Source organism: Aythya fuligula, chromosome 6, assembly GCF_009819795.1.
Source record: "Aythya fuligula isolate bAytFul2 chromosome 6, bAytFul2.pri, whole genome shotgun sequence".
Classification (NCBI taxonomy): domain Eukaryota; kingdom Metazoa; phylum Chordata; class Aves; order Anseriformes; family Anatidae; genus Aythya; species Aythya fuligula.
This window is the reverse complement of record NC_045564.1, coordinates 24,381,829-24,394,156: the sequence shown is the minus strand read 5'-3', so window position 1 is coordinate 24,394,156 and position 12,328 is coordinate 24,381,829. Positions and strand designations below refer to the sequence as shown.

The following is a 12,328-nucleotide window of genomic DNA, read 5'->3' as shown; positions in this document are numbered from 1 at the left end:
CTCGTTTGAAAGGCAGGCCCCAGACTCCTCCAGTCAGCAGGCAGAAGCCAGAGCTGCCTTTCAAAGTCCATTGACCCCAGAATTGTTGAAAAGCAGCTCAGCTGAGAGGGAACAATCACAGCTACCTTTATTCCTGCCACTTTACCAATTCAGAAACAGTGGTGTGCCTTAATCCTTTCCTGAAGCAACGGATGAGGAGGGCTCTCTGCCTTTAAAGACACCAGCCTGACTAGCATCACCGCAGACCACAACATCTGGTGACAGAGAAGTCCAGGAGTGCTAGGAGCAAGGCTATTCAGACAAATAAAATCGTGCATCCTCAGAGAGGGAATCCAACAAGTTGCCTTTCTCCCAAAAGGGACTGACAACTGAGAATTTCACCATCTTTCTCAAGAGAAGCAGCGAGGCTTTTAACGGGCTCCCCGAGCCTCGTAAAAGCTGGCAGAAGTCTATGCAAGAGTCACCCAGCTTGAGATTTGAATTATAAAATGTCTGATTTTTCCTTGCTTGGAAGCAACTGGGAGAAGATTAAAAGAAAACAAGCCCTCACAAAGAATAACTTGCTGAAGTACTATGGTTAAAATGCCATGACAAGAAGAGGCTGGGGGACGCACATCCCAAACAGCCTTTCTCCTGCGAATGCTATGGATAAAGAACCATCTGGTCACGCAGTCACAGATGCATTCGTATCCACTTCTGCTCCACAAAACCCGGGCTGATGTGACTGTCAGAGTGCAGCCACTGAAAACAACTTAACCCTCTCCTCTTGATTTTATCCGGCCTTCATCCACCTTCACCCACATGAGTCTGAAGGGAAAAATAGGGCTTACGTGCTTCAGTGGGGCAGAGCTGAACGCGCCACATTTCCATGGCAACAAAGGCAGCCCCAGTGAGAAAGGCCTGCTCGTAGCTGTGAGGCAATGTGCTCTGTAGGAACAGATTTTTCTATCAGCCAGAGATAGCAGCTCACGTTCATACGCAAATGTGCAAGGAATCTTGATTCTTGGCCTTGTGCAGCCCCGCTGGATTCAGCAGAGCTGTGCCAGTGGAGACCGCAGTGAGATAGAGACTGGCACTTGGGGTAAGTAGAAAGAAGTACAACGTGGAGAGAGACGTCATCTTTGAAAACAAAGTGAGAGGACTCCTAAGATATTCTTCACCAACTAAATGCTTTTCTGAAGCTGCAGTAAAGCCCAGTTTTGGCACGAAAGGGAACACAACTGTGGCACACAGATTTATGAACACTTCACCATCCCCTCCTGCCCGTGCTTTTACCTTCAACAAGTTCACATTTATTCACGTGCTCAGCCTCTTACAAATAAACCTGCTGTGCTGGGAGGAGGGAGCCAGTCTAGCTATCCTGAGCTGTAATCATCCCAAATTCTCCACCGAGGGAGTCGATCATTTAGGCTGCGTCCCGTTAAGATACAGTTACCGATACTTTCCACTGTGACAATACCTTATATGCTCATCACTACTGTCAAAAATCAACTTGTAACAGATTAAGTCTTTTTGCCTTCATCATGATTTTGCCTTCCTATGTAAGAACACAGTCTCTGAATATATCGAACTGAAGAGGACAAGTCTCAGTGTATGCAGGGAAGAGCATGCACAAGGCTCTGTGGGAACCAGAGCGGCGGTGAGCAACTTCTGGCATTAGCAAACTTTTCCAAGTCAAGCAGAAAAACAGTAACAGTCCCATTTACAGCGTATGCTCTGCTGGAAATGCACAAAAAGCCATTTATATCAAGCATAAGAAAAATATGCCATGTGCAGTTTATAAAAATATCTGTAACAAGCTAAGAACAAAGCCAGAAACTGTCCGAGCAGGCTTAACTGGGCAGGGACAGGGGGAGAAGAGAATAGGGAGCAAGCAGGGGGGAATGCAATAATGATTTCAAGGGATATTTTGTACAGGGAAGTAGTGACAGCCTGAGCATACTGGAGTTTTATTGATATGGAGGAAAAAGCCCTAGAACTTTTCCTGACACTGCAATTGGTGAAACTCAAAGCAACTTCACAGCCAGGCTCGAGGCAGGTGTTGCAAGCACAAGGCTGAATTTTGTGTGATGTGACAGGTCGGTAGGCTACCGAACTCCTGGTGCTAACAAACACACAAGCATCCAGGCTGGCTGTGACAGGTTCCTGCTTGCTCAGACCCCTGCTCCTTAGATGGCTGGTGATTATCACATTGCCATGTTTTCAGTCGCTGGTTCTGGGATCACCACGGTGCCTACTGAGCTGGTAGTGTATGACCTGCATGGCCACTTGCTTTGCTTTGTAAAGAAGAGCGGCACCTTGTATTGCTGTTGTTTATACAGATATGGTAATTAAAAATTGCACCGTAATGCGTTCAGCAGTAGTTTTATTGTCCCTGTGAACTGAGCTGCTCCAGTTAAATATGATATCACTACTAAATAATCACCTGCTTTTATACATCTTTATTTTTTTCTAGCTGCACATGAACTCTGGGCTTCCTCACCGTCGACATTTCCAGCACATCTCAGAGCAAACACCTTCCTGGTAAACCAAAAGCTTATTCACCGTTTCCTTGGAGCACGCTCCCCGACGCCTCAGCCAGCCCTGCGCCGATGTGAATTTAGCCCCTGGAGTTACACACGAGGATAGCCTCTACCTGACAGAAATCACGAGACTTTCCACATGTTTGTTTCCTGGTGACCCGGCAGCCTGCGGGACACCGTGCCACAGGTGCATGTGGTGTGGAGCTGTTGACATTAAACACAGCTGAAGGGCACTGGGGGCTAGCCGGCTGTGTGCCGCTACAGTGGGTGTTGGAAACCCCTTGGACAGGTTTCCTAAACGTTCAGAGCCTTAGAGACACCAGCACCGAGGAAACACAGCTATAAAAAAAAAAGGGTAGAGGGTACCACCAGACAGCACAACATCCCACCGAGCGGCAGGTTGCTCGGGGCTGGGGACAGGCAGCCAAACCCACCGTCCTCGCTCTTCCAGGGCAGGTTGGGGCTGCTGAGCGCACAAACGAACAAACAGGCTGGGGGGTCGCCTACCTGCTTTAGGAGGAACTTATCCTCCGCGTTGATCTTGAGGGAGACGGCCAGGTGGATGGCAGAGAGCACCACCCCGCTGATGACCGCGGCCCTCATCCGCACGGGCAGTAGCGTGTAGATACTGTAGATGAAGAAGACGGTCCACCAGATGCCCTCCGAGGCGCTCCTGGGCCACACCAGCAGAACTCCTACCACTTGCACAGCCAGGATGACCAGGATGACGGAGTAGCACGCCAACCACATGTGGTCCTGGTGGAAGTCGTTGCGGTTGCACACCATGCACAGCACCACCATCAGCAGGATGGCCAGAGAGAGCACCACGACATAGGATACCTCATAGCGGCCGTGCACAGCATGGAAGATCAGCATGACCACGCAGACCAGCACCAGCACGGCCATGAGCATGGTGAGGCTGCTCTGGTTGAGTCGGAAGAAGTAGCGCTGATAGAGGCGCTCCAGTTTCTCTGACTGGAACTTCTTGGACCTGAAGATCTGCAGCAGGCTGCTGCAACAGCTGCCCATGGAGAAGGCCGCCTCGGAGCCCCCCTCGTCCCCGTCGTCCTCCTCAAGCTCCTCGATCTTGGCCTTGATGCGTCTCTCCTCCAGCCCCAGCTCCACGGACCGGGGCCGTACCTCCCCCTGCTCCCCCAGCTGCCGGGGGCTGGCATTGTTGGGGGCAGCGGGGGAATCACCACCAGGCGGGTGGCGGGACCGGTGACGTCGGCTTTCGTCACCGTGCTCCTGCCAGGCGGATTTGGACCTAAAGCTCATCATCCTGCAGCCACTCTCCCCGCGGCTCCGGCTCGCCTGGGGCTCGTAGTCTTCCTCACTCCGCCACCTGCTTGCCATGCGGGAGGCCTTCTTGCCCGAGGACCGGTTCGGGGGTGGCGGGTAGGAGTAGCCATTGGCCCTGGCCTCCGCTTCGCCCCAGGCTGAGCGATGCTGCTCGGTGCCCGCCCAGGGCGCGGGGCCACCGAAGCCCGGGGGGCTGACGCTGTTGGACCGGGACATGCCCTGCGAGAAAGGGCAGCGGGCAGGGGGCTCCCCCACACCGAAAGGGACGACCAGAAGGGGACAAAACCCCAAAACACAACAAGAGAAAGAAAAAGATGGGGGAGGTCGATGTGAAAAGAGGGGGTGCCAAAAATAAAAAAAAAAAAAAGCCAAAAACCCCAAAGTCTCCGCAGCGTCCCCTAGAGCCGGGGCATCCCGGGGGGGGGGGGGGACCTCAGGGCAGTGCTGGCTCCATCGGCGGCCCCGCTGCTTCCACACCCGGGGGGCGGCGGAGAAGGGCCGGGGGGCGACGGAGGGGACCGGGGGGGTGACGGAGGGGACCCGGGGACCCCCTGCTCAGGGCAGGGCGGCCTCAGCCGCTGCGGGGCGGCCGCGGGGGGCTCGGTGCTCGGCGGGGGAGCCGCATGGCAGCTCGCCGCGCCGCGCCGGCCCCGGGCACCCGCCGCCGGGGGCCGGGCACGGGGCGGGCGGGCGGGCGGCGGCCGCCCCGCGGGGAAGGCGGCGAGGCTCAGGCTCAGGCTCGGGCTGCCGGGGCCGCGGCGGGCGGCGGGAGCATCCCCTGCCCCTGCCCGGGGGGAGCCTGCCCGAGGCGGCTGCTGCTGCTGCTGCTGCTGCTGGTGATGGTGGTGGTGGTGCTGCTGCTGCTGGCGGCGCTGCTCCGCCGCTGGGAGGCGAGGCGAGGCCGGAGCAGCCCCGGCGGCACGGCAGGGCGGGCGGCAGCCGCAGTGCTCATGCACATACAGCAGGCAGAGCTGGGGAGAAAAAATAAAAAAAATAAAAAATAAAAAAAAATAAAAAATAAAATTAAAAAAAAAAAAAAGAGGAAAATGGGAAAAATAATTAAAAAAAATAAATCAGGGAGGGGAGGGCTCGGCACGCTCGCCCGCCCGCAGCGGCACGGCCGGGACCGCGATGGGGACGGGGAGCGGGACGGGGAGCGGGCTGGGGACGGGCACGGCACAGCCCGGCCCGCCCGCCCCGCGCCCCTTTGTACTCCCCATTCAACCGGGCGCCGGCCGCGCCGGCCCCCGCCCCGCCCCCCGCCGGCCCCCATTGGCGCGCCCCCCGCCGCCGCCGCCTCCCATTGGGCGCCGCCGCCGGCCGGCCCGCCAATGAACGCGGGAGAAGGGAGGGGGGGGAAAAGGGAGGCGGTTTAACCCTTTGGGTGCCGCGGGAGGGCGAGGCGCTGCCTGAGCTCCCCCCCTCCCTCAACTTCCTGACGGGGCGCTGCCTCTCGGCCTCTTCCCCCCGTCACAAACACGCGGATAAAAGGGGTTTCATCCCCAAAAAGTTGCACGCAGTTATCACGGCGATGATCACTGATGTGGCGTGGGCCTGCCAGGTGCTGTGCCACAGGTTGCCCTCACGCCTCCTTCCCCAACAGGAGGTGTTTGTGTCAATAACACCTTTGGGGTGCCATTTTGGGGTGTCCCCCAACACTCCAGATAACGGGACAGACAGCGCTGAGGTTCCCTCATCTCACCCCTGGGACCCAGTCAGGACCCTATTCAGCTTTTACACCACAACAGCCTCTAGAAGCCTCAGTCCCCGTCAGAATTTCACTGCACCCCGAGCTACAGCCCCTCCTCCAGCAAGTTTACTGCCACAGGTAAGAGAACCTGATCATTTCAGTTCTAATGCATCACTCATTTTTCTGTATTACATCATTTTATTTGACCTAGTGACTGTTTTGCTTATTTATGTTACAATAATCGACGTTAAAGCTGAATACATCAAAGATGTATTTTTAAAAAATTCCTTAGCTTTCAACCTTCATCCTTGCCAGAGGGGAGAAAAGTCTTCAGACTAAAGATTGTCACTTTAAAAACAGGTAGGTAGATCTGAAGTGGTGGGTTAAAAGAAAGGTAAAGGAGCAGTCAGAGGAGAGTTTTCAAGGAACCTGTAGACTTGAGACAACAATAAGGATTCTGTATTAGAAGCAAAGAGAAGACTTAATCGGGCACTAATGAGGACACACACGTGCTGTGACACAAAAAATGCAAGAGATTCTACACATACATTAACATGAACACCTAGAAGTAGGTATTTAAGATTTTCAGTATCTCATATATTGGAAATGCAGTATAAGAAAGCTAACTAGTACAATATTGTAATATTAAGGTACAAATTATAATAAGAGAGCTCACCTATAGCTTTTCACCCCGTTGAAAGAGATTAACAAGCACAAATATCATTACTGTGTAATGTTGAAGCAGAGAAACTTATCTAGAAAAGCTAATGTTTCACTTTGCATCCCAGCCCAGCCTTCCCAAGTTCTATTCATCCAATCATAAAAGCAGGTTCTTCAACACACATATTCTGATTTCAGATGTAGCCTCATAGATCAGTATACAAACATATTTTACTTTGTTATTATTACAACAGGTGCAGTAGACAAACATTAGCATTCTTCTTTTGCATTATTTACTTAGAAGGGTGAATAACATCTAACTACTGGCCTCAGACCACACATCGCACATTTCACTTTCTGAGGCCTTCGTCACTCATGCAAGTGTTAAATCCAGAACTCTAAATTATCTATGCTCCCTAAATTAGGGAAGCCATTATAAAACATGATCTTGGTCCTTCCACTGACTATGTCGGCATAGTCCAAAATAGTCCTCTGAAACCCAGAGCTAATAAGAGAATCCAATACAGAGACATGAAATTGAACTGAAATTGAACAAGTTGTCATTTATATATAAAAGGGTGGAAAATGAGACCATGTATGGAAAAGAAGTGTTCTCTGTACAAGATGACTAATGAAACTTAGTTTCAAATGTTTTTATCTTAACTGTGTACGCCCCCCTCCTCATTTATTTGGGCAAGAAATTACAGCATATTGTGGGTGGTCTGAAGATAAGCACAGACTCAAGCTGTAGGAATTTCTGAGACCTCTACCCTTCTTCCTAATGTGGCTGGTACTGCTCGTTGACTGTACTTTGTCAGGAATAGGTAAATGGGCTGGAAAAACGAATGTTTACCTAGCCTGTTTTCATCATGAAGCACAGTTTTGAATAATAATATACAGATGCTATTCTGTTCAGAATTTTTTCCAAATTATACTGCAATGGGCAGGTGTCAGTATATTGTACAGTACTTTTATTCTTCAGAATTCATGTAATAGGACTCCAATGACAGTTCAATATGCAAACAAGGATCAGTTTTAAACTTAGAACTGAGGAAAAAGTGAATCTCATAATTTTTAACATCAATGAGACATATATATATGTATATATATTTACATCTTTCTGTCAGGGATTTATTTCTTCAAAATCTGGCAAGCTATGGCGTGATCTGCAGTCATGTGTCACCAGGAAACTGGAACACACTGACCCTTGAATGTTTATGTCTGCCCCACATTTGTACGCACCTATGTTTCTAGAGCAGATTTCCATATATCCTTTGATATGATAGTGCTTTTGAAAAACAAAGCAATTATCTTCGGATTGCAGAGATTACTTGTGGTACAGCTTTGCCAGTATTGTTAATTTCTAATCCTTGCTAAGTAAACTAACCCCTGATGCCTTACTTTCAATAGCCATTTTCATGCAGATGCAAAAAAGGCTTTTTCTGCTGGTTTACTTTTCTAACTTCAGAACAGTTAGAGCAACTACTCTTGCTGTCTGGTAAGGCAATCCCAGTAAGCACATATAGTAAAATAGTGGCACACTGTAACTAACATCATCATGTCAGCATGAGGATTTAAGAATGCTACCTTCTCAAGTGAACTTGATCCTTACTATATGCTTTGATAGTATTCAGTCCTGTATACTGTATTCTGCAGTCTTTGTCCTACTGATACAACTTTCCCATGCTATGAAGAGCAATGTAAATAGCTTTTACAAATGCATCTGTAAATATTTGTTCCAACTACTTTTATTCAGCTAAATACGAGCATTTCTCCAATTCAGCTCTGTTGCTATAGAAAGGCAATATTCTAATCAGAGGAAAAAACCTTCTAGAACAGTTTAAATTGCACAGAAAAGCTGAATAAGGAAACATTTAATAGCCAGTCTAGTAGTTTTCCTGAAAGTACTTTATACACAGGAACAGAGGACTAAAACAGCACCCAAACCATGCGCACTATTCCCCACAATCACAAACATGCAATAAATGCTTATTGCAGAATGAAAAGGACTCCAGTCATCAGCACACCACCAGAGAAGCATCTCAGCACTTTCATTTAATACTACTCCCCCCCCCCCCCCCCGAGTTTGTTTTATTAAAACAAACAAACAAAAAAACCTACAGGACACCAAAGGAAAAAAAGGAGGACATGGTTGAAGTTTTCCCAGCAATGGTTTTTGGAAACTCAGCAGTAGCTCTGTATCCAGTACCTCTCCTCTTCTTCCATCTCGTACTTGTATCAAGAATGCCATCTAGCAGAGAAGCTCAGCACTCAGTATCTTTTGTTTTTATCCAGCGAGAGAGGCCGTTGTACTTTACCTGAAGAGACCTTTAACTCGAAAGCAAACTGATTTCTTACAAACTGATTTCTTAAAAGTGACCTTTTATTCAGCTGACTAGATGGCCCTCCACTTTCTGCATCATCCCCCAATGGCATGTTTTATTTATTTTTTTTGTTAGGCATACATTTGGGAATACACAGCAGCTATGAATCTCTACTTGGAGCACCTGAACTTGCAAAGTGTGTTTTTACCATAGGCTTGCTGTAAGTGATATTTATATATTTTAACAGCGCCTAAATAACAGCTACAGATGGTTTGCAGAAGTCTGTGCAGACTGCCTAAAGCAGTGAGTCAAGAGACAGGAGAAAATGCAACTCAGTGTTCACATTTCAGCAACATAAGCCTCTGCAGACTTCCAATAATGAATTTCCCAGTACAAACATCTCTAAGTCATATTAGGTATGACATCAAATTTCTTTGTACAAACTAGGCTGAATTAATTTCATCTAAAGAGCAGGAGTTTGTCATGAGACCTTAGGGTCTGTGCTTTGGCAAGTATAACTAGACACGCAAGTATTTAACCATTGTGAATTTTGTTTTTATAGGGCAGGATTGAGATAACATGCATCTACTTTAGACTAGAGAAATTAAATATGTTAACAAAAGATGTTCTTGTCAACATCGGTAACGCCCACACATCAAAGAGAAGAACATACCTCTGAAAATACTAATCCCAACTTTATTTGTGAAAACATAAATAAAAATAAATCCCTTTTTATTTTTTAATCAGTAAAGTACTGTTTTAGAAATCAGTGACCAAGCTTAGAAGCATTTTAAATTTTGTCTGAATTTTTAATTTCAACTGCTTCAGGATAGCCTTCAAAAACCACCACAGAAACTTTTAACCCTTTCTCTTACACCACAATACCAGAATTCTGACAAGTGTGGAAGAGCGTTCATTTAGGAGACAGGAAGCAGAATTTAAAAGCCACTGGATATTGAATGTCCAGGCAGTCGGGTGGCTTGAATCAATCAGTCACTCCCAACTCTAGATGTGTTCAGTCCATTCCAAATAAAACTGAATCACACAAATTCACACCTCTGTATTTCATACCGAACACACCAGCAGAGCTCATCCCTCAGGTCTTGTTTGGAACTGCCAGTGCTCTAGGATGAGCCTTAAATGCTATTGGAAAGGTAATTTACTTAGGAACACAGAATTCTTATCCTTTTCAGACTTTTTAACGCTACTCTCAGCAACAAAAATTGTTTCCTCACGTACTGTTTTCAAAATGCAAAGAGGAAACACAACTAGTAAAAGTTATTTGAAGACACAAATGGAGCTCAGCACCACTCTTCACAGCATTACATTCCAAAGAAATTTTTAATTACACAGTAGCACCAAGTCACAGCTATCATGTGTAAAATGTGCTGATGCTGGTTATGACAACATTATTTCATCCCTTCTGCAGTAAAACAAAAAAATCATTGTAGTTGTGTAATCTTATGACAAGCATATGCCTAGAATAATGGCAGGCACTCTGCAACTGCTACTCAGTTCCTGTTAGAGGATTATAACTTGTTATTTATGAGCATTAATGGAATCTCGACACAGTATGTAAATCTCTCTCTCAGGAAGTGTTAAAAATGCTAAGAACGTTGCTGTGGTAGCAGACATACTATATTTAGTAAATCAACTCTGAAATATTCTGTTGCGTTAGTTAAGCATTCCATTATATTTAGAATACTCCAAAGAGTTTGTTTCTGTAGAAAACCATCACCACCTAGAGTACAGATAACAACAGCAGAACAAAGAGCTGGCACTTGATTGAGGATCCTTCAGGAAGTTGCAAATTTGAATGTTAACAGAGTCAGTTAACATGTTATGATCTTTCAAAAGAAAAAAGCAGAGCACTTGTAACAGTATTAATTGACGAAGGTGTCTTTTGTTTGTGCTTGAAAAGTCATGCATGCCCCCGAAAACATTGAAATTGCAAAGTACAGCTTATGTCAGATGAATAAAAACACAGCCCTAATCCACATTTGCCAAGCATCTGCTTTTGTTCCCTAAACAGTGACAATACAGCAGATTTTGTTTGGAATTATTTTATTTGGACTATAGCAATTAGTATCACTGGTCAGTAGACCAAATCCAGGCAGAGAACACAGAATCAATTTCACAAGGCAACAAACACAGACTAGTATGTTCGCATACAAACCATTTCACCGCATTGTCAAGTAGAAATATCTTTCAAACATGCATAAAAAGTCTTTGCTTAACCTTTCAGAGCTCCAGGTAATACCAGATTCCTAAATATACAAAAAATACATTTAACTTATAATAATCTTAGTGAATCAGACTTATAAAATTACAATTTTATTCTTCACAACATAGAAAAAAATACAAAAATGACTGTATATAGTTTTCACCCAAATTTCACCAACAAATATACATCAAAGCACACGATTTGATGTATACTCATGAAAATTTTAAGATGAAAAACAGGTTTTAAAATGACACCGCAGATTGGTCCACACAAACGCCAACCTTTCTAGTGATAAATAAAAAAACTTGGATAGAAACATCACATTGTGAAAAATTACAATTTACCGTAGTCTGCATCTTACTGTAATTTACAATATGAACATTTCTACAATTCCAGTTGTAAACTATACACTGGTTAAGAACCTTGGTCTGTAAGAAGGTAATGACTAACATGGTCAAAGCTGGCATGGTAGAACAAAAGTAGTGTTGCCTAAACTAGTGCACGCAACCCAAAGACTACCTGCTGCAGCAGTTTGGTTATGCTCACAGAAAACATGCAAGCCAAGTAAATAGTTTGTGGGGAAAAAAAACTTATAGATCTGTGAAAGAGAGTACTAATCAATGCTTTTATTATAAAGTTCACATACCACATTACAATTTCAGTGACAGAAAAAGGGAAATTTGTTCTTATTTTATGAGAAGAAAAAACCCCACATTTGATCAAAGTCGGCATTAGGAAAAACCCCAGCAATATTAGGAAATTGCACTTACTCAGGATCACCTTCCAGTGATTTCCATGGAAACTTAACTTGAAAAAGCACTGTAAACTGAAGTGCTAGAATTCTTGAATATACTAAACATTTCATACTTCAAAAGATAGGGCTTCCTTAAGTACTTTTTGGTCAAGATTTCCAATTATCAAAGTAACTTCCTTTAATTTTTCTTTTAGAAGGAAAAGGAACTCCTTTTTCTTTGAAAAGCTAAAGGCCATTTAATATTTTCAATTAACTATTTCGTAATAAGGCTTACTCAGTAAAGAGGCTGGTTGTACAAACCTTCATCCCTATTGGCAGCTCTCCCTGCTACTCTGTAGTGCTCATGCTACCTCCTACAGATCTGTACACCATTCCCATCAACAGTTTGTTTCATGCAGGATTATTACACTTTACTTCTTCTGCAAAGTGGAACTACAGACTTGAATCCATGTCTTGTATGTAGGCACAGAATCAAACAAAACCAAACTTTAGGAGCTAAGCATCCACAGCATCCAGTAACCTGAGTACCTCATGAAATCGCATCTTTTAGATGACATTCTTCAGAAATGCTGCCACTAACCTCTCCGACAGCATGTACAAGCAAAAGATGTTGTGTTCAGAGGTGGAAGTTTACGCTTCTGAGCAATGCGTTACGTATAATGCAACATTTCTCACAGATAGCCAGAACAAAGAAATACATAGCCTAACAGAAATGAATTTGAATTGTTGCATCTTTGAAGGCAGAAACCACTCTGAGGTTGTATGTTGCTACAGTATTCTTGATTACTGTCAACAACTGCCTGCAAAAAGTTTAACATAGAAGCAAAGATCGTTATTGTCTCTTATGCTCTC

At 45.5% G+C, this 12,328-nt stretch overlaps 1 protein-coding gene across 1 annotated transcript in view; it reads right to left on the bottom strand.

The window, feature by feature from the left end:
- The window catches only part of ADCY5 (adenylate cyclase 5), a 213,023-nt gene extending 208,865 nt beyond the window's left edge, over positions 1–4,158 (bottom strand). The window contains exon 1 of the mRNA XM_032189803.1: positions 3,030–4,158. Within this exon, the coding sequence (XP_032045694.1) occupies positions 3,030–4,040 (1,011 nt within the window). The 5' untranslated portion in view covers positions 4,041–4,158. The remainder of the gene's footprint in view (positions 1–3,029) is intronic.
- Between the last annotated feature and the right edge of the window lie 8,170 nt (positions 4,159–12,328).